The 27,127-nt window shown below is 34.3% G+C and overlaps 1 protein-coding gene across 3 annotated transcripts in view; it reads right to left on the bottom strand.

The window, feature by feature from the left end:
* Positions 1 to 27,127, bottom strand: part of DENND1B (DENN domain containing 1B) — a 214,343-nt gene that overhangs the window by 12,352 nt on the left and 174,864 nt on the right. For 2 of the 3 annotated variants that reach the window (XM_026700460.2, XM_087930333.1), the window contains 6 exons: positions 24,779 to 24,863; positions 19,635 to 19,675; positions 19,075 to 19,143; positions 12,511 to 12,567; positions 11,664 to 11,774; positions 751 to 839 (listed from right to left, as the gene is read on the bottom strand). In XM_026700460.2, the coding sequence (XP_026556245.2) occupies positions 751 to 839; positions 11,664 to 11,774; positions 12,511 to 12,567; positions 19,075 to 19,143; positions 19,635 to 19,675; positions 24,779 to 24,863 (452 nt within the window). The remainder of the gene's footprint in view (positions 1 to 750; positions 840 to 11,663; positions 11,775 to 12,510; positions 12,568 to 19,074; positions 19,144 to 19,634; positions 19,676 to 24,778; positions 24,864 to 27,127) is intronic. The other variant, XM_087930332.1, reaches the window with a different exon arrangement.

The following is a 27,127-nucleotide window of genomic DNA, read 5'->3' as shown; positions in this document are numbered from 1 at the left end:
CTATACCTTCTATCCCAGCTGAAAGTTAATCAACACTTTCAATACAGGCAGTCCCTGGCTCACAACCATTCACTTAGTGACCGATCAAAGTTATAATGGTACTGAAAAAAGTGACTTCTAAACTGCTGTCACACAATCATCACAGCATTTCCATGGTCATGGTCACATGATCAGAATTTGGGTGGTTAGCAACCAGAATGCATTTATGGTGGTTGCGGTGTCCCAAAGTTATGTGATCCCCACTTGCTACCTTCCTCCTTTGCTTCTGGCAAGCAAAGTCAAAGCCAGGTTTGCTTAACAACCCCATGATTTACTTAACAACTGCAATAATTTGCTTAACAATCCTGGCAATAAAATAAAAAAAAAATCCTGGTCATAAAATTAGATACAACTCACTTAACAACCACCTTGCTTAACAATGGAAATTTTGTTCCCACTTGTGGTCGTAAGTAAAGGACAACCTATATTTTATTTATGCTCTCCCTTTTTACAACAAGCAGCACCACAACTAAGTCTGTTTTTCCCTTTCTCTTATTTGTTCTGTTTTCTCCATAATTAAAGGCACTGCTCAGGATTCTTCTGTTTACCTTGCCTCTGAGTGGCACTCAAAAGTAATCCACGGTTTCCCACCAACTGTGCGATATTTGCTTTGTTGGGTCTTTAGAGTTTCCCCTAAGGTTTTACCAATTGGTCCTGGATGTATAACTCTGTCAATAAACCACAGCTCAAATCACACCTAAATTAACTTACTTGCTTCCTGGGTCTAGCTCATCATCAGCATCTTCATCCAAGGCAGAGTCATTATTTTGCATATTGCTTGAAAAATGCCCAAAGCGAGTCTGAAAAGGGAAACATTCGTTTTAGTTTTGGAGAGGTTGGGATTCATGGTCCATCTTCACACAGCCTGCCAAGATCCTGACTGCACTCTTCCCAAGCAAGACTGCCCAGTAGTTCTAATCAACTGACAGAACGTTAACGTATGCTCAATTTCATCAAACAAGGTTGATATATTCAAAATTCCATATTAAACGGAATGTAGACATGCAGGGTCAGAAAATGAAAGGCTATTGATCATGATGTACACTGTGACCAATGACTGCAGGGAGGCATGGAACATTCTAATTCAGGGCTGTCAAACTCCCGGCCCGTGGGCAGGATGAGTCACGCACTGGCCACGCCCACACCCATTTTAGAGAAGGGGGGAAAGTCCTGATACATCTTGTGATGCTGCCGTGACAAACTGAGTTTGACATCCCTGCTCTACTTGAACTTTCCTAAATTGGAATTATATCCACATCATTTCCTCCCAATGCCCTCCTTCCCTAAGGGATAAAAATTCTTATCTTGAAAAAGAAAGTGAAGGAAGAAAGGAGGGAGGGAGATACAGCAAGAAAATAACGAAACTTTTTTGAGTTAAATATTTAAAATGTCTTCCAAAATAGTTAGACAATTAAGAATTGAACTTTCACATTTTAAAAATTGAATATTTAAAGCAGCCAAAGTGATACTTTTTAAGTAAAAGGTGGTTGACTACAGGTAGTCCTTGACTTACAACAATTGAGCCAAAATTTCTGTTGCTGAGCAAGACAGTTGTAAAGTGAGTTTTGCCCCATTTTACGATCTCTCTTGTGATAGTTAAGTGAATCATTGTAGCTGTTAAGTTAGTAAAGCGGTTAAGTGAATGTGGCTCTCCCGTTGACTTTGCTGATCATCAGGTTGCCAAAGGTGATGACATGACAAGACACTGCAACCGTCATAAATACATTCCAATTACCAAATGTCCTAATTTTGATCACATGAGCCCCCTTCAATGTTGTCAAGTGTGAAAAACAATCATAAGTCATTTTTTCAATGCTGCTGCAACTTCAAAAATGAATAGTTGTAAATCAAAAGACTACTATATTCAAATCATTTATAAAAATGAAATCTTATAGCAATCACCCACAAGATATGTATTTTGACAAGACAATGTACTTTTTAAATTCAGACTTGTTCCAACACTAAAATATGTATATACTAAAGTACACATACTTTAGTGGAACTACCGAGCTCAAAAAAATTCCAATCTTTACTTATTAAAACTATTTTCCTTTTTTTCCATATCAGCGCTCAAGATGATAAATGCATCATGAATTCTTATTAACTTATTCTGCTCCTGATGATTCTATCTCTTACATTTACCTAAGATAAAATATGTTGGCAGTATTTCTTTAAATAAAGTATCACTGTGATATTTAGGACAATAGGATACTGTCTCATGGGATTATTGTTAAAGAATGAATTCTGAAAACAATGAATACTTAATGTGTAAATAAGGCAGAATGGGAAAGCACTGATAATTGTATAATCCAGTTCAAGGTGACTAAATTCCATCAGGGGTACAATTTTCTTCTTTTCTTAAAAAATATCCACAGAAAATTGTGATGGGCCAATGCTCACTGTGCTAATTCATACAGGATAGAAGATATTTCCAAAGAAAGCAACATTTGCAAGAACTTCCCCCATTGTAATTGTAGATATTGTGGCAGCATCATTCATTCTGTTTTCTTTTACAAACCCCGGTAAGCTGGTATGTTACACTTTATTCTGTGTTGGGCAGACCTCCCTTTGAGTAATGGTCCATATCTGGCAGAGCATTTTAAGGAATATTCAAATAAACAGGGATAGGTTCATAAAAGTCCTATGAAGTAAGGTTGAAGAAACTGTTTATTCTTGAGAAAAGTAGACATTGAGTCAGGGCACGATTGTATTTTTTGTTTTATCCAAAATTATTTAACATCAGTATGGGATACAGAATGATGGATGTAAGTTGAAAAAAGGCACATTCTGATTGAAAAACAAATGGTAATGTTAAAAGTAGCAAAATAGTATAATCGATTAGTCAGACAGGCAATGGATTCATTTCTATTCAATGTTTTCTATCAAGAGGCAGCCGACCATGTCAGAGTATATTCATGAACTGGAATAAAGCTTGGTAACAAGGTCAGCCAATGAATAGGCATAGCAACTAAGTCAGCCAATGAGGATTACTTTGGAAACTGAAACTAGAAGTAGCCTAGGCTGGAAACTGAAACTAGAAGTAGCCTAGGCATGGCTTTATATTAAGCTCTGCAGCTATGTTGAACTCTGTCTATTGAAAATGAAACTGTTTCTTTCCTCTGCTGTGTATAATGCTTGCCTGCTGACCTAAAGTGAAACTGATGTCTGTTTCTGAGCTGCTCATGTGCTACTGAAATTACTTGCAATCTACAACTGGTTTGTAAAATCTACTTATTATGTTTATAAAGACGTTAAATGAAGCATCAGCCATTTATTTTTCTGGTACTGAATTAACGCTCCAAAACTCTGCATAGACTATCTGTCATGGAAGTTGTAATTTGGATTCCTGCATTCAGCCAGACATTGGAGTGGATGGCCTAAATTGCACTTTCCAACTTTGTTTCCATGTTTTCACTCAGGTATTCAAGCACCAGCTTACAACTCTTTTGCTTCCTAAATTCCAGTTGCTCCTCCTCAGAATTGCTTGTGGGATGAATGGGCAGGTCCCCAGAACTTCTAAAACATCTTGTAAAAACATTGCACACTTTCTTCTGGTGTCCAGGGTGAAAACTGACCAAGTTTAAAGGAAGAAATTAAAAACACATGGAAACAAACTAAGGTGCTTTTCAGTACTAATGAAAGTGAAAATGAAATCAAAGACAAATGTTCTGGCTAGGCTCGATTTTCAGTATGCAGAGGCCATGGCTGAGATGTGGGCAAGAGAGATTTATCATCAGTGATATAATAGACAGTATGCAATAGATATCAGTTACAGATAATCTGCACCTCAAATTTTAAAGGTTATTTTCTTATAAAATGATAAGAAATGGGGAAGGGGGAAGACACTCCAAAAAAAAGAAGCATAGCTTAATAAATGCCAAAAGGAGAGACTCTGAATGCACACCTGCAAAATTTGCTAGAGTTATTTATAGTAACATTTTATTGATGTTCCCGGCTATTTGCAGATATTAAGCCTTTTAATTTTTGTCTTTACTTCATTTTCAAATGTGTACATTTCTCCCCTGCCAATTTTGGGAAAGGAAGGGGGAGAGCGGAAGAGAAGTGGACTTCTGTTTCCTTCTTGATTAGTATTCTAATAATAACCAGACCTCTTTGCTTAAGCAAGAATGGAAAATACAGCATTTGCTTCAAGAACTAGAAATGTTTTATCAAGGACTTCATTTCCTTGATGCTTGGCAAATGGATGCCACAAATTGATTTTTCCACTATAAATAGGTAACTATGTTTTTTTAACATGATTGCCATGTTATTACAATTATCACATCTTTATGTAGAAAAAGAAGACAATTGCCGAATTCAATTCCTTAAAAAATGTCAGTATCCAAATTAGTTACAATTTCTGAAAGAGTAATGAAATATTCTTCTTTTGGACACACTTAAAGGATAGGATTTGTTTTGATTGTTAATTTTAATAGTGACATTGTTAGTCATAAGTGCAATCCTAGATGACACGGAACAAAAACTGATAGGTTGTTTAAAAATTTGCAACTGCCAAAGAAGATTTTTTTTGTAATGTGAAAGTATGAACTGATCCTAGGACTAATTTTTGGATGTTTTTTTTTTTTTTTAGCATATTCATTCTGTGTTCCCATTAGTATAGTATTAGGTTCAGATTATTCAAGTTGTATCTAATACTATGGAGAAAAGATTAAGGCTGCACTTTGCTGGTTTTATCTCTAGGATAAAATAGTGTGTTTAGTATTGGACTGTTCCTACAGAATCAGAGTAATTTATCTTTTGATTTATAAACAAATAAGTTTCTAAAGTTGTCTAAAATGAAATGAAATCCTCTGAAAATGTTATTTTTATGAGAAAAAGCAGAAATTAACATTAGTGGACTTAATTCATAAAAGTGGAAAATAATTGACATATTCCTTCTATTGAACTACAAAAACTTTTGGAAAAGTAGATTGGGGTTGATTATATTGTAAGCAGATCCAATTAAATCAATAAAGCCAATGTCTATTACCGTTAATTTGTATCACAATTCCTCTCAGAAAAGTGGACTGGAGAAAATAAACAGATATAACAAGGATTACACAAACTTCTGATTTATTGTAGGTAAGACAACTTTATATAAGACTTCTAGCAGCTGCTATGTTTAAATCAAATATGAATTCTAATTATATTGTAACTCACATTCAAATTGTGTTTCTTTCTCCCAGTCACTGTATTTGAAAGAATGTAAGTGATGTTTTTTAAAGACTACAACGGACCATTTGTATCTGTTCCTTCTTTTGGTAATGTCAAGATGCAGACTCAAGCTATTTCTTTTTAGTGTATGAGAAATGATTCCCACACCCATCACATTATTTTATCTATTCTAAATATAACTAATGGTAGGTCCAACTCATTGCCAACTGATATTTTTTAAAAAAACAGAAATGACAAAATTTAGATAATTTTATGCAAGATTCTTTGGAATTTGAACTTTTTTTTAAAAAAAAACAGCATGCTGAATTGTTCTACATTGTGTGTGTGTGTGTGTGTGTGTGTGTGTGTGTGTGTGTATTCAACTGCTACTTCCCACTTCTACCTTATCTTTGAAAAGATCTTATCAGTAGCTGTGCTTGTTATCCCTTTACTGTCTTCAAACTCTTTTATGGCCTCATAGAAATCATGCTAATAAGATTCTGTTGCAAAATACAGACATGCACATAAAATGGAAATAAAGATGGCATGTATAAGCCCTCAAACAGGAATAACATAAAGAAGATGGGAGGAACAACCTCTTCCAAACTGCTGCAGAAAAACCCAGGCTCTCATCTCATGTGATGTCATTGTACTATTGTTCCCATTTTGGCTATCGAATGGTGGCCTGCCCTTAGTTTAAATCAAGGGTGTCAAACTCAATTTCATTGAGGGCTCCATCAGGGTTATGTTTGACTTCATGGGGGTTAGAGGGCATGGCCAACTTGACATCACTCATGTTTGGGGCGCCTGTGATGACCCAAGAGCTCTGCCAGAGAAAACGGGCTCACAAGCTCCGTTTTTGGCTGTGACAGCTTCCTGCAACCCTCTTCCAATGAAAACGGAGCTTGGGAGGGTCGCACATGGCCCTCCCAAGCTCCAGTTTTGATGACAGAGGCACTGTGGGCCGGTCATTTGCTGTTTCTAGGTTGGCCCCATGGGCCAGATCTAAGTACCCCATAGGCTGGATCCAGCCTCAGGACTTGAGTTTGACACCCCTGGTTTAAATAGAGAAAGTACATCTATGCTCTTGTAAGTCACTTTTTGCTACCATCTCCCTTAAGAGTTTCAAATCTTACTTGGTAATACTAATAAGTAATAATAAATAGAGCAACAAAATATTTCATATTATTAAAAAATTAAAAATATGTAAATGGTCAGGAAGAACACTATTATTTATTGATCAATACGGGGTTCTTACATTCCAATGTCCAGGAACCAGTGAATCTCACTCAACTGCACTCAGCTAAAAGTATGTTGTTTCACAAAAAATAACCTCTTCCTTTCCCTATGTTAGAAGATATGGTTTGCATCAACTGGGGAAACAAATACTTTGAAAAACATCAATGTTGGAAAGCCAAGAATGAAATCAACATCTCCAGATTATACAAGATAAACAGGGAAAGCAATTGTTGAAAAACTATTATAAGCTTTTTTAAAAAATATTGTTTTGCTTTTTACTTGCTTTTCTATAGATACAGGACTGTGTATGTATGAAGAATTATTTTACATGCTGACTGAAAAATCATTTATACCACTAGAGGGCAGTCTCGTAATTTTGTGCAGCCTACATTTTCTATTTTTAATTAAAAGATATGCAGGCTGCAGTATAGATGGATCATAATTGACAAGGAAAGACAAAAGATTGTCTCTTCAAACAAAAACTAACAGAGCCAAGCACATCTATGGATTATGCATTCTTTTGTCTAAAACAATGTGCTAATTGACTGAATTTACCTTTTTTATGAGAAATCTTAAGCTAAAACAGACTACCAAACTGTCGATTCAACACTGCTCACTGTTACTCTGCATGACATCTGTCACATACAATATTCTATTCACATTACTTAAATTGCTAGATAGAGCTCAATGGTGCCCTAGCATTATGTAGAATGTCCTGCAAAAGGCAAAAACAGAGGAAAAAGGAATGCCCGGGTGCCTGAACTTCAATACGATTCCACGTGCTCTGCCGAATCTCATTCTCAGGTATTTCTTCATTTCAAAAAAAATAATGATGTTCCATTTTGCTCTGAATCTGTTGCATGCAACCTTCAATTCACAACAGGGCTGAATGTTGCCAAGACCGAACCCTATTTGTTCAGTTCATTCCATCTTGACAGATAGAACAGGACACAACCTATACTGTATCTCTGAGGTTGGAAATGGTGGGGGTGGATAAAGCACAAAGGGGGCTCTCTTCTGTAGGGGACAGCCTGCTTTCAGGAAACAGTCAACCTGTCAGCCTGCAGGAGACTCACAACCACAGTGAGACAGCAGCCACAACGAACACAGGGTTGCCAAGGCAAGTGGTTTGTATTGGTTCAAAGACATTCCATAATTTGATTATGCATATGATTAATTCAAAAGTAGCACCAGAAAATGTTCATTTGGAGCAGCTCTATGGGAAAAAATCAGTGGTAAAGCAACATACACAAGTACTTTGACCATATTTTTGGTTGGCTTCTATACTACAAAGTGGATTTGCTAAGAATATTTCACGTTTATTTTAAGTTCATTACATAGCTTTATGACCATTCCTGAAGTTATGTTTCAGCAACAAATTATATTGCCTATACAATATAACATCTTTGTGAAAAATAATTCACTTTCAATTAATTTCTGAAAAAACTCTGTATTTTGTACAAAGTAATTTTTTTAAAAAAATAAGACACTTACAAGTAACTGTATACCCTGAGTTACAAACCATACATATACATCATACATTTCACAAAAAACAAGGAAGCACAGCTAATTCTTCATTATAACATATGTTCCTAGCAGTGTTACACAGGATGCTACCAAATGTGTGACAAAGATTTATAAGCCAGTATCTTTTCAAAACATGAAAGGCTTCTTTAAAATGGGTTGAAAATGATGTTCAGGATAATTAGCACATCCTCAAATATACCTACCTTTGTTCTACCTGAAATATTTACTTGAAAGCAATGCTGTGGAAACAGGCCTGCATTTTAAAAGATCCATCTAGCTGATGCATCTATGGATACTCAAGAAAACCATCCCAAACTGAAACAAACTTTTTACAATCTAAGGCATTTTTTACAGGCTGCATTAAAAAAGAAAGGTAAAAATTAAAAGGAAGAAAGGGCAAAGTGGGAGAAAACTGTTGACATGTAAAAAATCCTGTCATTTCCTTTTTTTAAAAAGTGTTCTGTTCAATCCAAGTTAAGGCGAAGGGGAGGGGGATTACTATTTAACCATGAAGGGATGAAAGGGTTAACTGTAAAATACACTTCAAGATTTTAATAAGGATTAATAATAAAAAGCCTCAGCCTGCCGCTTTCATTAGATTTTGTTGTGGTGGCTTTTCCCTTGCTTAGGGCAATCCATCTGTTAATTTTGACTTGCAATGCAGTTAAGCTCTTCCTTCTTATTTTCCCTCTCCCGCCTCTGCACACCCACAACCAAACAGACTAGAATAGCTATGAGGAGGCTGGCACATGTCTTACAGAAATAGAACAATTCTTTTCAGAATTTCTTAGGTGAAGATCAGTTGTGCTGTCATAGTGTGGGATCTCTTCCCTGTTGCACGCAGAAGCAATCTGGTGCACATACAATGGAGAAGTTAGTAAAATGAAAGCCTTGGCAATACAGTTATTTATGCCTATTTTATGTGCATGTGTAAAATCTATGCATATTTTAATGCACTGATTTTTGAGCTCTAGCGTTGAAATGGAGGTGGGGGAGAGCAATTGATCTTGGCTGTGACAGAGATTAGTAAATATTCATTGTTAACAACTGATCTGCACTCTGACCAATGCCAATATTCTCACTGGGCCAAACTAGCCTTGTTTTCAATAAAAGCAGCGAAGTACCCTCTCCCTTGAGCCCTGTTAGACTGACGCTGCAGTTGGAACTGTCATCTTCACACAAAAGCAAAGGGGCTGGGCTTTACAAATGCAAAGCCTAATTGGGAGATCTCCATGTCTGTACCCTTGACATTTATTTAAACCTCATCAAAAAAATAGGAAATAACCAAACTAATTAGCAGACTGGCATAAAAACTATTATTTGTTGGGGTAGAAAGCATATTCATATTCAGCTCTAGAAAAATGACAATATTACTAATGACAATGTCAAAAACAGCATTAATACGATCTTCCAGCAGGAAGATGAGTTTGATTTTTATGCACTGTTTTATAAGGCCAACATATCGGCCCTAAATTACTAATATATTTTTTATTTGAACAAATATAAAGGGAGAAATACTGTGCCTTCAAATCCAATTGCAGAGCCAGGACTACATAGAAAAATGTACAGTATGTAGTTTTATAGAATCTACATAGGTAAACATTTTTCAGTACAACTATTATAATGTGGCTGAATAGAATTCTATATTAGGAAAAGTGACACAAATACATTAATTAGTAATTGATATATGCAATAGAATAAGCAGATCATTTAACTAGCTACTGGAGATTTCCAGATTTCCTTTTTTTTGATACAAAATTCATATCAAGGAATTCAAGCTCACCAATGTTATTTGAAATCTATTAGCACAGCTTATTACTTTAACAGTACAATCTACTGATCATTAGCCAATCACTAAAATTTGAGAGGTTTTTATATAGGATCTAGCATATACTGCTCTAATCTATAAATTGCTCACAATCTACCCATGTCAACCTATCTTATTCTGGAACATTTTGCTCTCATTATTAATGTAGCATGCACAGGTTCTATTATTAAACAATTAAAAGTGCCGGAAACAGACTGGAAAATCTTTTCTTAGATATAGGGACATACAGAAATAAATCCATGTGAAAATCCAAATTAAATCTAGAAATTGTTCCTTACGTCTATAGAAGATAGCTGTATATTTAAAATATACAACTTGCCATTTCCATTTATACAACATAGTGAACTTGTGCTAGAAAATGGCATGCTAGTTGTCACAATGCTTAAAAGTGTTAACTATATATCTGTACTCTTTACATGTATTATTTGCTTTCTCGGTTTTCAATATTTTACATATTTATAGAACTTAGATTTCTGAAAAACATGGTATATTGTATTTTTACTGACACCAAGAAAACTACAGATGCAGCAGTTTGCCACTAAGGATTATTTTTTAACAGTAGATATAACCAACTTGCTTAGTTAAAATTCTAATATGTCTACATTTGAGTTGATTGTTTTTGGACTAAGAATTTGATAGGAAGCTATACCTCCTCCACCTGGCATTGAACCTAATCCCATGCTCTGATGCTGCTAGATATACATATGAAAATCCTACAGGAGTTTTGCAATATATATGTTAATTTTATATAAATTATATATATTTCTGTATTTCTCTCCCTCTCTCCCTCCCTCTCTCTCTGAATTCTCTCTCTCTCTCTGTATGTATATGTATGTATGCATGTAGGTATGTGTATGTATGCATTGTCTGTCTGTCTGTCTGTCTGTCTGTCTGTCTGTCTATATTTCGCAGGCAATCCAAAATTCATCAACTATCAAAAATCAAATGGTCAAATTTTTCATGTTCATATCTCTCAAAGTGAAGGATACTCTTTCAGCACTTAGATTACACTAAAATAAGTTTTGTCAACATTTATATCTAAATGCAGTATTTACCAAAAGTTAGAAATTCATGGTAATATTGCATAAGAATTGCCATTAATCTAGATTCTTTCTGCAAATTGTATAACAAGCTAAATGAATCTGAGACAAGCCTTCCATGTCCTAGGCAAATACAATTCTAGCCTTTACAGAGGAAACACTTCTTTAAAAGCACACAGTATTTAAATAAATTACATTTTCATTGCAGTTTCTTTTATTTATTTATTTAAATTTACATGCTACCCAACTCTGAAAGCCAACTCCATTATTAAACAATTTATTCATAAGGTGAAGTGCCAGTTTGGATACATCTGAGATAGGTTGGATACTAATGACTGTGTAGTGGCACTGTGTGTGTGTGTGTGTGTGTGTGTGTGTGTGTGTGTGTGTGTGTCTATTAAACAACCTTTTGTGGACCACTGGGCACATTTGCCATTTTGAGAACAGTTCTCAATGGCTACAAAAGAGTAGGCTATTTATTTTTAAATGCATTAACAGAAGAAAACATATAAAAGATGGTTTATAACATCTCTGTTACTTTTGCCTACTTACTGAGCTGGTAGACAAATTTTAAAATTAACTAGCCATTGTTTTTATTTTCTAGCCCTGTCTATTTAACTCATGTGAGACCCAGGTACATTCATATAAATAAAAATAATGCTAAAACATGGTTTGCTTTGGAGAAAGCAATGTTCCCATTGTATGTTTTATAAGCAGGGGTCAGGGAACAAGGATAGAGGCTTCACAATGCTTATTACTGCTGTACATTCCTCATCTTGATTAACAAATACCTTGTGTTTGTTAACAACATCCAAAGAGAGAACATTTTTAATTACCTGTGCAAGTCGCCTTTTTTCTGTGTTCTCTCTTGAAGAATTATGAAAGGTACAGAATGGAGCGTATTGTGAAAAACCTGAGCTACAAATTCCAGAGCCATCTTCTCTTTCCTACAGAGAAAATTGAGACTGAAAAACGTTTGTAACTACATATTTCTATATCTAGTTAAACACATATACACCATTAAAAATTTGGTCACCTAAAAGATTTAAATGCTGGAGTAACAACTACCATATAATTTTTAAATATGTTGAGGCTATCAAGTAAAACAAAATTCCTTTCATACATTTGAGCCTTGATACCTGAGGAGAAAGTGAAATAGTGCTCAAACTACTTGATTTAAAAATGAATATTGGAGATAAACATATCTGAATATGTGGAGGGTTGATATGATGCCTCTCATACTTTTAAATCATGCTCTTGGAAGGCTTAGGGTACTAAAATAATGCCACTATTTACTGAACCAATGAAACCTAAATAGACAACTATTCCTGTTGAGTTATATTTCTCTGGTAAAAGTCACTTGCCTTAAATTCTCAGCTAGAAGCAAAGGCTTCAATTGTGACATCAAAGTAATCAGCTTTATGAAAACATACATCCTGTTAATAGATCTTTGAAGACTTCTGTTTTTTTCATGATAAATATGCAAACAATAAAGAGATTATTCAAGTAGATGCACAGAATGACAGAGTTGCCAGAGGGCTTGTTATAAAAAATTCATTGTTGAACAAAGGGCTAAGCATATTTCAAAAGTCATTAAAAACACAAATCTTGTGGGATTCATAAGGTATATACTTCAAACTGAGGAAAGAAACAAGGTAAGAAAGTACAAATTTTGCCACATACCTTGTGTTTCAACTTACTCTTCACCTCTTTTATTCCCTGTTTTGCATGATTTTTTGCCTGGGGGAAAGAAGAAGAAGGGAAAAAAGCTAAGTGTATCTGCAAAGCAAGGATTTGATATTGCCCTAGATGAAGTAAAATAGAATTCAAAATTAAAATGTTTGCATTATATGGTATAACAAAAAGAAATCACTTTGTTAATTTCATACAGATTGCTAACAAGGTTTGCATTAGGTGTGCATTAATTGTTGACACTCTTTAAAATGGTATTTCTTTAATGTAACATTTTTATGAAATGGTGTACCTATAGAAATAAACTCTTAGTTTGGCTACAGGTTGAACAGGAAAAAAGCTCAAGCAATAATATTCCAATCTAGCTCTTTTTATATGCAGAGCCATGTCAAAGTGTTGTGTTCTTCATAGTTACTATTATTAGATTTGCACTAAAGTTTTATGCCACCTCTTCACATCAGCCTGAATAAAAATGACAATTATAGTTCGCTTTTTAAAACAGGTGAAATAATCATTCTAGAGGCAAAATAATTGTAAAGTGTGGTTTTTCTTTCAGAGGCAATTTTAACTTTAAAGAGGAAGAAATAGTATTTCAATTCACTTTATTATTCAACTTCAAATTCTTGCAACTCATTCTTCAAACAACTGCAATAGTTGGCTATTTTTCTATCCAAATTAAAAGCCAAATTAAAGATAATGAAACTATTGTTGCTATCCCCAACATATCCGTTACTTACGAGATTATGAAATGGTCTTTATATTTGAGAACTACTCTCGTTATGACAAATCTAACTTAGGATGAACTATAGAGGAAAAACAACCAGCAGCCAATGATTCACACATGTATTTTAGCCCCATCGTATTGCTCTCATTAAGCCCCTGCAACTCCCCAAATTCCCCCAAACTGCAATGCTAAGCTGTTTTCTCTGCTAACTCATATTTCTTGTGGCATGTAAAGGCAAAAAAATGGGCAGTAGGGGCAGGGGAATGGAATAAATATTGGTTATTTTTAAAATGTTTGCATGCTGTGCAAATAATCATATCCTCTAACTGCACACTCAGCTATAAAAGGTCTTTAAACTTCATTGTTTTCAGCAAACTAATTTACATTTCAACAGTATAGTATACACAGATTGAATGTCTCCCAATAGAAAGCATTAAGTTTTCTCCAGCAAGTGCATATTACATATGCAGATGTTGCTTGACTTCAGTGTTCTGTGACAAGTATATATAAATGTATGGTATGTATATATGTTTAGTTGGAGTGTACACAAGGCATCCTCCATCACTAATTGCCTAGGTGAGAATATTATCATAATCATCATACTTGATTTTCCATTGGACAGTATATCTTTGAAGCCATTATTTTATCTATTCACATTTCTGCAATGTCATGACAGGACACCAAGATGGAAACTGGAAACTAAGATGTCCTTTATTAAACCAGTGAAATGCTCAGAAGATGATACCAAAGGGACAGCACATAGGCAATTTTTCCAGCATTCTCTTTAAAAATTTAAGTCAGCGGTGAATATAGGAATAGATTCATCCTTACAAGATTATAATGTTCAAAATAAAACAGAAAGACACCCAGTGGTGAGAAAAAGGGAGCAATTTTTTTTACTATTCCATTAGAGAATATATAGAGAATGTATAAGTTATAAAGGAACACATGAATTCACAGTACTTTTAATGTATTTACCTGAAATATGGGTTCAGTGTGATTTTGAATGATGTAAATTTAAAAATTCTCTTTTGAAAATGAAAGTAAGGAACTGATTCATTTATTCATGATTGAAGCTCAAAGGGAAAGAAGCAATTTTCAGACATCTCCCTGGTTTTGGTTCTCAGTGTTTTTTCACCCATAGCACCTTCCCAACACTGAGATAATTGTCATGTATTAAGGAAACAGGTTGTAGTCTGATGTACTGATTAAAATGTTGGAACAGCATCAGGGAGACTAAGGTTTAAATTCACCAATCAGATAGCTCTTCAGGGTTAAGTATCCAGATTATACCCATCTGGAACAACCTCAGGGATGAAGTTGGATATTACTACAGTATGCACAAGATAATATAAACTCTCTGTATAATGTTTAGATTCACCACACTCTGATTCAAATTCAGAATAGTGTGGTCCATTAACTGGATCTTAAAAGTGTTACTAAATCAAATTGCTAGTGCATATCTTAGGCAATATATACAAGAAAACTCAATTATTTGTTAATGTTCACAAATTCACACAGATCCATCATTTAACAAATACTCTCATTCAGTGTGATCCATTAAATTATTGGTCATTGGTCTACAATTTGTTGACGTGCTGGACAATCCTTTGAAACCATTATTGGCATAATAAAATTATTAATTTAAAAATGTTTCTTGCAAATCATGAACTCTATACTGGATTGTTTGCAAATCAAATTCCCTTTCATTAAACTCAAATCAATATTCCAAACCTTGGCTTGACAAACTCTTAAGCCTTAGCCAAGGCAATTTCAGTTTACCAAAATACCCAATTCTGTAATGATTCTTCCTTCTGAGAAACATTTATTCATCAAAGAATACAAAAGGAGTATTTGAGAGAGAAAAAAACAAAAGTCACTAAATTAGCCTAGGTTCCAACAAGCAGTACAAAATACAGTTAACCATCTGTTCTGGTGTCTTGTCTCTTACTTGTCAGTTAAATCCAGCTTTAGTGTCAACAACATAATCTTCCTAGGGACCAAATATTTTCAGGATTTAATGAGAGTCCATTTGGTGGTAACTTTCATAGGCCTCAATTATCTGAACCACTCCTGAATGACCCTCAATTTTATCAACATAAGTTCAAAAATTAATTTCTTATTTGGTAAATCCTAAGGTAAAGAGAATTATTGAAAATAATTTCTAACTGATAGGCATCTGTATTATTTTATCCACTATTAACCACTTAGTATTAGTTCCCAAGAGGTGGGTGAACTCTGTCACTCCCAATATATATAAGAAAGATGATAGGCACAATCCTATCAACAATTAGTCAGCCTTTTGGCAATAATTGGCAACTGTTATGTTAAATTTTTCTATTATAAACTTTGGATGAACCTGGAAAACATCTTGACCCCAAAGTAGGCAGGTTTCAGCCCTCATAAAAGCATCCTTATGTTGCTTTGATTGAGATTCTATTTCTCATTGGAGTCTTTAGAAGAAATCATAATAGCCATTGATTACCACCTTTTCAGGCTGATAATTTTTATATTAAAATACTATCACATAAATTAGTGGCAATTACAATGACCTATCCACATTTTCCCTTTTTTAAAGGAGATAAACAGGGATCTATTCTTGTACCTTTAATTTTTATATTAATGACACCATTATGACCCTTTCTAAAGGAGAAACTTCATTCTACAACTCTAGCTATTTGATCTATTTCTATTTGTCTTTAGATGATATAACTGCTTTATCTGTAACTTTAGTGGGCCTTGGCAGTTGCCAAATTCCTTTACTGATTTACTGCTCTAGGGAATTTCTTGAAATTAATTTTTAATTGTTTTTGTTTAATTATTTAAAAACTAAATAAAACTATTTAGTTTAGAGAAATGAAACTATTTAGAAACTTCTTTAGAATGCACTTTAAAGTTTCTGATCAGATGGAGAATTTAAAAGAGACCAGTTTACCAGGTAAAGGACTTGAAAAATCTAGGCATCCATTTTCTACCTTCCACCTGCTGCAGTGAATAACTGAGTTCTATGTAGGAGCCCAGAAAGCCTCCAATGTGACCCTTAAAATGTGTGAGCCATCAAAGCAATAATGTGTGAGCCATCAAAGCAATTAAATTAAATAGATCCAAAGGGCTTGGTAACCAGCTGTGATGCCCAGCTATGTATTTGTTAAGGGTGCTTTGCCTTTGGAAGCTACCCAGTTTATTTCTTAATTTTATTTTTAGGAGCTAAATTTTGGGTTTTTGCTCAACATCAAATCTTTGGACTCAACTTCCCCTTGAACCACTACTTAATGAGTCAGATGTCTTAAGTTTAAAAAAGCCTATAAAATGCTTCTCTTTTCAAAATGGAGGCTTTAAACCAGAATTTGATACTGGCAAAAATTATGGTAGTGCTGGATGTTTTGAGATAATTTTAATTGTTAAAATATTATTATTTTAGTGTTATTGTATTGTTATTTTCTGTAGTTTTCTTTGCAAGAAGCTCAAGTATAAACACCAAATAAAAATACTACTACTATTTCTATTACTACTACTGCTGCTATCTGCTGCAACAACTCCTAAGCAGAAGAGGGGAGAATCTTAGCACAAAGAACTGGAGAACTGAAGGAGTTTCACCTCTAGATTCAGTCACTGTATGGGTGGTTCTGCAAACAACTATATAACATAATGAGTAGATTGACATCACTCTCACTAAACTTCATGTGTCTGATTTTGGCTTTCAGTGACTTAAACTCTTCATTGAGGATTGTTATGGTTACAACAATTGTTATGGTTATAAATTCATGTTATGTGTAAACTAGGCTACTATAAATTGTTCAAATTATGGTTAAAGCAAACAACATATTAGTATAACGTAGAGTTAGCAAATATTCTGTAGCATCTTGAAAAAAAAGGGAATAAAGGTAGTCTTCAACTTACAACCATTCATTTAGTGACCATTTGAAGTTACAATAGGCACTGAAAAAAGCGACTCATAACCATTTTCACACTTATGACCATTGCAGTACCCTCATGGTCACATGATCAAAATTTGGATACTTGGTAACTTGCATTTATAATGGTTGCAACCTTTTGTGATCTTCTGATAAGCAATAGGAAAGCCCAATTCACTTAACAACCTTGTTATGAACTTAACTGCAATGATTCACTTAACAATTGTGACAAGATCATAAAATGAGGCAAAACTCACTTACTGTCTTGGTTAGCAATGGAAATATAGGGCTCAATTAGGGTTGTAAGTTGAGGACCGATGAATTATGTGCATACTGCTTAAAAAAGCTCTCCTCTGCCATAGCGGAACCTTTAAGCATTATATATGCGATATCATTCAGAACCAGCTCCTTACCAAACCTATGGTCCTTTGCTACAGTCATCCCTATCTTCAAAAAAGGTGACCCCAGCCTGGTTGAAAACTGCAGACCAATCTCACTGTGTTGTATCACGTGCAAAGTCATGGGATCAATCATTAACCCTCCACTTAGAGTCAAACAACCTACCCTCCAAAAAAACCATTTTCGTTTCAGGAAAAAATTGTCCTGCAATCTTCAAATCCTACACTGCAAAAACATATGGACTACTCTACTTAACCAGGGTAAAGCTAAAGACACAATTTACATAGACTTCTGCAAAGCCTTTGATTCAGTGGTACATGACAAACTACTGTTAAAACTAAACTCTTACGGCATTTTCGGATCCCTTCATAAGTGGATTACTGTGTTCCTGTCAAACAGGCAATAAATAGTAAAAATAGGGAGTGCTATACCAAACTCTGCTCCAGTTAACAGCGTGTCCCCCAAGGCAGTGTTCTAGGACCCACACTCTTTATATAAATGACCTTTGCAATCAAATTATAAGCAACTGCATCCTCTTTGTGGATGACGTAAAACTATTCAACACCAACAACAATGCTACTGTCCTTCAAAGTGACCTTGATTATGTGTCTGAATGGTCAAACAATTGGCAACTCCAAATCTCGACCAACAAATGCTCTGTCCTATACATTGGTAAAAAAAAATCAGTATACCAAATACAAACTAGGAGGATATGACCTTGTTGATGATCCTCACTCTGTCAAGGACCTTGGAGTTCTCATATCAAATGACCTAAGCGTCAGAGCTCACTGTAACAGCATTGCCAAAACGGCACTAAGAGTTGGAAATCTAATCTTACGAAGCTTCTCCGGACATATTGAATTGCTGACTAGAGCATACAAAACAATACTCGAATACAGCTCATCATCTGGAATCTGCATTGTATACTGGACATTAATACAATTGAGAGAGTCCGGAAGTATTTCACGAGAAGAGTACTAAACTCCTCTGCTCACAACAGAATACCTTATATCACCAGGCTTGAGATTTTGGGCTTGGACAACCTTGAACTACACTGCCTACAGCTGGATTTAAGCGTAGCACACAAAATTATCTGCTACAATGTCCTACCAGTCAATGACTACTTCAGCTTCAACCACAACAACAAGAGCACACAACAGATACAAACTCAATGTAAACCACTTCAAACTTGATTGCAAAAAGTACGACTTCAGCAACAGAGTGGTCAATGCCTAGAATGCACTACCTGACTCTGTTGTTAATCCTCTAACTCCCACTCCTTTAACCTCAAACTATCTACTATTGACCTCACCCCATTCCTAAGAGGTCTGTAAGGGGCGTGCAAAAGTGCACCATTATGCCTACTGTCCCTGTCCTATTGTCCCCATTTATTCATACCTATTTCCTGTATTCTTACTCATGTTTATACTTATACCTATTATGTAAGCGATTGACAAATCAAATAAATAAAATAAATATAAATCTGCAAAAATGCAGCAGGAAAAGAATAGCTCTTACATATTGGTATGCTGTTTTCACAGCTGGAGTAGCTTTGTTCACTGCTGTGTTGATCAAGGCTCCTCCTTTCTGAAATACAATATACATATATACACATAAACACAGAGATTTTGATATACGGAAAAAACAGTTTAATTCTAAATTTAAATAACATACTTAGTTTCTAAAGGAAAATCTACACCTCTGGTTAATTTAAATTACAACTCTTAGCATGACCCTGAATATGCCACTTTGAAGATTTCTACAGCTGCCTTTCGTCTAGGTTTGTCTACTACCACCCAGAGTTTACAATACATCATTTCTATGGCTGACACATTTATCAGTATACTCTAATGTACTCATGTAGGGCACAATCCACCAGGAAATTGTCTTTCATAATGTTCTGATTGTATAAATGGGTACTTTGTATGAAAGATTTGCACTGGTCTGCATGTATACACTTGTATATATTGCACAAATTCTGAGCGATCTTTCTGCATGTTTTTAAATAAGATTACATTCACATGGTAACACTTTTTGCACTACAAGATTTACTCCAGTCTCCTGACATGCTGTCATACCTTCACAGTATGCATCCACTGATGGTATGTTCTTAAATTTCCTTTAAAAATATAAATTAAAGGGAAACAAAGATTAGAATCATTTTTGCTATACTTTTATGCATAATCTTCACTGTACATATTCACATTCACAACGAATGGAGTTTTACAGCTCTTATCTTCAAAGAACACCAGATTATATTATTTTCTCTGACAAAATCTATTGCTGATATGAGCAGAATTTTAAAAATATGGTAAATTTAGAATTAGAATCAGAATACAGCTGGAAGGAACTTTGGAGGTCTTCTAGTCCAGCCCCTGCTCAAATAGGAGATCCTATACAATTCCTATACAAGTGATTGTCCAGTCTCTTCCTAAGAACCTCCAATGATGAAGCACTTGCAACACCTGAATGTTATTTAGGGATTGAAAAAATGCATAGATGCACAAATATATATGTATTATATCAGGGTATTGTATAATACTACACTTTCTATAGTCTTACAGTTGAACAACATTTTGCAAGGGGGGAGAAGAGCAAATCAATGTGTGTTCAATAGTATTACACTAATAAATTATTCATAATGGTCAGGGGAAATTGGATTCCATAAACGGTAGCACTGCTATTTATTTTGCAAGCAAATAAATTTAAAATTTAGCAGAACAAGTGGGTTTAGTTTTAAAACCATTATTCATTTTAAAATAGTATGAGAAATGATAGTTGCTATAAATTCCCAGCCAATGGCTTCTTTTAGCACTTTGATTTGTTCCATTACACTGAAAAGCCAGCCTGGGTGCTGACAATTCAAAGTGTGAATTCTTTCCTTTAAAGCCTTTCATACCTCAAGACTTGGGTATCTGAAGGACAACCAACTCTATCTGTTTCCCAATAAGACCTGGTACAGGGGGCTCCCTTTGCAGGGATTGGCATCAAAGGTGGTATTCAGCAGGTTCTGGCCAGTTCTGGAGAACCGGTAGCAGAAATTTCGAGTAGTTTGGAGAAGCAGCAAATACCACCACTTCTAATGGGAGATTTTATAGTATCCTTCCCCTGCCATGCCCACCAAGCCACCCACATAGAACCGTTAGTAAAAAAATTGAATCCCACCACTGATTGGCATCTTCAAGAATCATAAAACTGAAGAGGACTTCCGGTTTGAGCTTCTTCAGCAACAGACCGAAATCTCATCTCTGCGAGGCTTCGATCCGCGCTCGCTGCTGGCCAGTTTCGGGGCTAAGCCACCCCGTAGAGGAGGTGAAGAGGGGGGAGATTGCAGCAGGATTGAGGAGAGCGCATCTCTCCTTCCCAGCTGGCCATTACTCCCTTTCCCGAAGGTGGTTGCAGCGGTGGTCAGAAATGGCCACCACAAAGAAGAACTCGACCGGAAAAGAATGTGCTGGAGGAAGATAAGAAGAGAAAGTTTTGGTTGACCGGGTCAAACAGCAAAAGCAACAAATAAGGTACCCTGGAATTGAAACTGTTAAAAAACAATAACATTGTTCCCTAAGAAGATTTTGAAGCTGCGAAGGAGAGAGAAAAGGGAAAAGATTTGGTTTTCTCCTTTTCCTATACTGACAGCTAAGAGACTTAAGCAAGAAATTGGAAAAAAATCCACTTTGACATCAATAGGTATTTAATGGTGAAAATAAAAAGTCAAAGGGATAATAAAGATTTCTGGATAATTAAAAGCTTTTGAAAACAGGAAAGGAGAGAGGAAGAATAAAAGGGCAGGATCTGGAAGGGAGGAGACTGCTTGGAATTAAAAAAGAACTTACAGCAAAATCTCAACAAGACTTCCAAAAGATACATTCTAACTGAAATATCGCAACAAAAACCCCAGGAAGAGAAAGTCAAAAAAGAAATAAGAAGATATAACTCGGGACTATCTGGATCACTTGATGATTTCTGGATTCTTGGTTATTGTTTTGAATGACTAAAATCAATCGGGTGGTTGTTTAAAACTTTTTAAAATGGCTCCACTTTTAGAAGAACTGAAAATGGAACTTAAAAAGTACAAAGAAGATGCACAAGAAGGGAGAGGTTCTTTTGGCTTCGTATTTCAGTTTTTAGAAATGGAGATTTGGAATTATGAAAAACAACAAGAAATGCCTGCAGAACAAGAAGATTGCAACAAAGAAGAAGCCATCTTTAATGAACAAGTAATCTTAGACGGGGGGGGGGGAGGAGAAAGGGGAGAAAGAGAATGGAAAGTTTAAGATTGGGAAAAACAACTCCAAAAAAAAAAAAAGAGTGAAAAATAAGTATAAAATCAGAAAGCAACAGAAGAGGGAAATGCAGAAGAGAGAATTAGAACTAGAGAGAGAAGGGGGTAAAAAGGGGAGGGAGAAGATGAGAGGGAAGAAAGAAAAGAAAAGAAGTTATAAAGGACAGAAGCAAAATATAGAGAAACAGGGTTTATTTAGAGATAATGGGTGAAAACTGAATGGAAAAAGGGATTCTGCAAAGGTACATAAGATAGTATGGTTATATTAGAAGCAGAAATTATTTTAGAAAATATGAAACAATGTATGATTAAAATATCTGATAAATTAGCTATCGTAATTCAGTGGAATGCTTGTCAATAAATAAATATAACAAAAGGTATATTTAATGATTTATAAAACATATGTGAAGAGAAATAAGGGAAAAATTAATTATGGAGATTACATGTGTTTTTAAGGAAGTATGATATTTAATTGAAAAGAATTGTTAAAGATGTTATGGTTTTAATGATTATTAATGATAGAACTGAACTGGAATTACATATATTTACAATCTTTCTTTTTTTTTTAAAAAAAAAGAATATAGTGTGTATTTTAAGAATGTACCAAGCAGAATTCGATTGGAAGTTATGTATTATGTATTATATTGAATGTTATAACCTTAAGGTATATATTGAAGTTTAAATAAGAGTTGAATGGATATAATTAAAAGATATAAAGGTGTCATACTCCAATTAGTAACTACAGGAGAAAATTTGTTTAATGAGAAAAGATAATATGAAATTGAAACAGAACAGACAAAAGTATAAATATAATGATTTGAATTGAGATGAGATAATCAAAATAAAATTGAGAAAATTAAAAGAGGGGAAAAACTATATAGAAAATGTAAAATAGTCTAAGATATGGAATAGAATACAAAAAGGAGCATGAAATTGAGTTTTGTGTCTGTATAAAGAAGTTCAACCCGGGACAATGCTATTTTCAAAAAAGATGTTTTACTTGTATTTTGTGTGTGAAAGCCCAAATAAAACTTTATTAAAAAAAAAAAGAATCATAAAACTGTTGTTCTCAATGACTACCCACTTTTATGGAACAGATGCCCTCTGGAAATTTAAACAAACCCTTCCTGGTTGGTTTTTAGGAAAGCCATTAAAAGTTGGCTATTCTAGCAGGTCCTGGAGGTGGAAACATTTTAATATTCCTTCTGGCTTTGGAGGAATTATCCAATTTATATTGCTGGTATTGATAAAAGTACCCTAATCCTAACACTGTTCATCCAAAGGAGAATATCATGATGTGTATGTATATGGATGTATGGATGTGTATTCAAATCAATCTTGACAAGCTCCTGCATGTTTTCTGGGTAATATTTTTGGAAATGGTTAGCTATTTCTTTTGTCCTAAGGTTGAGCGTGATTAGCCCGAAGTCTTCCAGCTGACTTTGTACCTAAAGTGAAGTTAGAACTCAAGTCTCTGTTTCTAGCCTGGTGCCTTAATCACTGTAGAAAACTGGCTCTTATGTACAATTACTAAAGCATTTTCATTTAAAACTGCAGATACTTGCATAAAAACTGAACATGTAATTTTGAGAAAAGGAAGATGAACAAATAAGTCTGAAGAGTCTTTCTGCCTGTCATTTTTAATTAACCATTATATTCAGTTCCATCAATTTGCCCTAATAATGTTTATGATATCCTACGAAGCTGAAGTTATAAACCTTCACAGGAACACATATCGAACACACAGAAGTACAATTAAAGAGATATAAAATTTTAAAAACACTTAATTCAATAAAGAGATTTTAAATCAAGCCTCAATTGTGGTTTTTGGTATTAAGAGAATTGGCATTAATTAATAGGAGCAATGTCACATCAGGCATATAGGTAAAATGTTATTACAATCACAGACTAATTTCACCGCTCATCCATAAGAACAGTGAGTATTTTATTCATTATTATTTTTTCATTCTAACTACTCAAGTATCACATTAGTTGCTCTAACTTCTATATATGTTGAAAACTGCAATTATTTGAAATAAAAATACAAATAATTGTTTGGTAAAATATCAATAAGATCATATATAACACGTATTTTATATAAACTTTTGTTCATCTCCTATATAAAAGCATCTGAAATGTCAATCAAGATTTTTAAAAAATGTTTTTGGATATTTAGCAACATGGAATCTGAATAGTATTTCTATTTCAATTATTTAATCAAAAAGTACCCATGGGCAGCACAATACTAAAAACCAATTTAAAAAGTATTGTCATTTTTTACTATTTCAATTAATGCAGGAAATATGAAAGAACAGGTAGGTTGTGATTAGTGTGAGTTTGAATAATGTGATATTTGATTTAGTGAGAACTGTAAATTGTGTTTAACCCAAAATTCACTTAATGAAAGGCTAGTGCAAGCATAATTTAAGCTATTACATATGCAGTTGTGTTTGGGGTTTTAGATGCTGCTATTCTTCATGTGTGCAAAATGGAGAAAAGTAAAGTTCTGTCAGAATAGGGAAAGTTTTAAAAATAAGAGCCTTGTTATTAGCCTAGAGTGAAAATTTGGTGTAACTGAATTACAATATGTGAATGAGGCCATAGCAACATTAAAATTAGGATGAGATGTTGGTATGCTTGAATTTCTGGTAGACTTTTTTTAAAAAAAATTACTTTCTATAAGTACTCTGTGACTTTGTATTAACCATACATTTAAATTATTAGTATATTCTTTTTATCCTTTACTGAAATAATTCATATTTAAAATATATATAAAAATTCATTGCCTATTTCCTTTGAGCTGGAACCAATTACCATATTTTCTATGGAAATATTACTTCAAATAGTGCAAATTTGAATAATGTCACCATTTCATGGGATTCATTAGCTGTCCTCATCAAAACCTACCTGTAGTCAAGAAGTAAAAAAGTGTTTATCTACCTCCACTTCCTGATGAGATTTCTTCTTCAAATATATCGGAGAATCCTTTTCCTGCGTTTAGCTTTGCAAGTCGACCTTCAATAAACTGCAATAAAGTATGTATCAAAGCTATAATAAACTGTTAAGAAAAGTGTATAAAATGTAATTTTACTAGCTTCTCTACAAAGTGCTAGAAATTTAGAGAGGTCACATCTACTTCCATTTTATTACATAATCACCTGTTCATCCACCCTTCACTATTACTTTTATTCTTTGTAGATTTTAAAGCTGAATTTGGGAAGAGGGAAGGATGATTTGAAACTTAATACTTGTAGTAGTTTTTGAATCAGAATTCACAAAATAAGGGTTTTTTTGGGGGGGTGGAATCACAATCATTATGAAAATATAACAGAATGATTCCATAGCAAAATATTTTTGACACTGATTGCATTTTAATTAATCTCAAATTGGAATATAACATTTATTATTTTCTTATTTTAAAGGCATGATTCTCAAATATTTTCCCTTCAAACTGGTATCTAATTTGCTTTAATTCCTATATCTATATTCATTTTAAAGTGTGGGACACATTTTAAAATGTTAAAGTATGTTAAGAAAAAAAATGTCCACCTATGGGATATATGAGCCTAATCTGATTGCAGTATGATAATCTTAAACAAGGAAACAGCAATTATATGGTGCCATATTTGATGTATTTACATTCTAAATATATTTTGTAAAAGCAAATCATATTAAAGAAATTCAAATTTATCAGCTTGAAATCAATGTCTAAAATCTCTTATTTTCCCGTTAAACCACTGAATTATTCTAAATTCACTGTTTGAATTTCTCCAAAGAACATACAATTCTAGCCTACTTAATATTGGTTAGAAAGAAAACTACTTTCTTTAAATAGCTCTTAACTTTCATACTATGGTTATATACCAATTCATACAAGCTCTCTTAAATCTTAGTTGCTAGATACAAGCAGTGTCTGTAATTATAACAACGAATTGCGCTTGAAACTTTCTTAAGTGTTAACAAAGTACATACTTTCAATGAAAAGGATAGCAGAGTAAAAATAACTTCTTTCACCCATTCAGTGCTTTTTACAAAGCAAAAACTTTAATATCTTTATTACTTAGAAGAATTCCACACATGTATGGAATGCAAAAGTGGAGGAAATGCACAAATACCATTTTATACTGTACAAAACAGTCAAAGAAGTTAATGTTTGTCATTTGTATCAACCATATTCTACAGAAATTTAATTCAAACACTTTTTTAAAGGAAAGTCTCTAAATACACTAATATAAATCCAGTTCATAAGTTTTGTACAATTTGTTGCCTGAGAATTTATATAGTAGATGGCAGCTTTTTTGGCCTGACAGATATATTTAGAACCTTGTGAGCATAAAGGACTAATACAATGGGCACAACTAATCCCCAAATAGAAGGAACTGGGGGAGATTGTGTTATTTTTTAATCTCCTCTATACTTCCCAAAGGTTCATTCGTCAGAACACTTAACTTCTACACATGGTGCTAGATTACAGTCACCCATCATTTTTTTCTTCACTGAAACTTGGTCTTAAAACAATCTTTTAAAAAATTAAAATTTCATGGGACAGAGAGACATAAGGATATGGAGGGAAGCGTTCATAGGAATTTCATAACATTTAGCTATAATTTCTATAAAATTATCTTAATTTATTTAATGAGGAAAGCAGAACTATGACCTGATAAATTGATATTCAAATAAGAAGATTACGTTAAGTAACAGTAATGCTTTATATTGAGACCGCACCTAGAAAATTGCATCCAATTCTGTGATCATGATACAAAAAATGTTGAAAGCCTAGAAAGAGTGTAGAGAAGAGTAACAAAGATGATAAGGGGTCTGGAGGCTAAACCATATGATGAATTATTAAGGGAATTAAGTATGTTTAGTCTAACAAAAAGGACTAGGGGTGATAGCTATCTTCCAATGCTTGGGGGGCTGTCACAGAAAAAAAGGGGGATCAATTTATTATCTAAAGCACCTAAGAGCATTTCCTCTGGTTAAAAAAGTCAGAACCTTTGGGGTGGGGAGTGGTAAAGAGTGGAAGATCATTAAAGAGAGATCCAGAACTAAGGACTAATTTCCTGACAGTGAGACCAATTTATCCATGGACCGTTTTGCCTCCAGAACTTGTGGGCGCTCATTGGAAATTTTCAAGAAGACCCTGAACACCATTTGTCTGAAATGGTATACAATCTCCTGCCCAACTAGAAGTCCTTCAAGCTTTATTATTCTATGTTCTAAGATAAGGATTAGCTCATAATATACCCTGTTTCTCCAACAATATGCCCCCCGCCCTAGGAAGTCCCA

The sequence above is a fragment of the Pseudonaja textilis genome, chromosome 3, assembly GCF_049901715.1.
Source record: "Pseudonaja textilis isolate UNSWEBS1 chromosome 3, rPseTex1.2, whole genome shotgun sequence".
NCBI lineage: Eukaryota > Metazoa > Chordata > Lepidosauria > Squamata > Elapidae > Pseudonaja > Pseudonaja textilis.
This window is presented reverse-complemented; position numbering and strand designations above follow the sequence as displayed.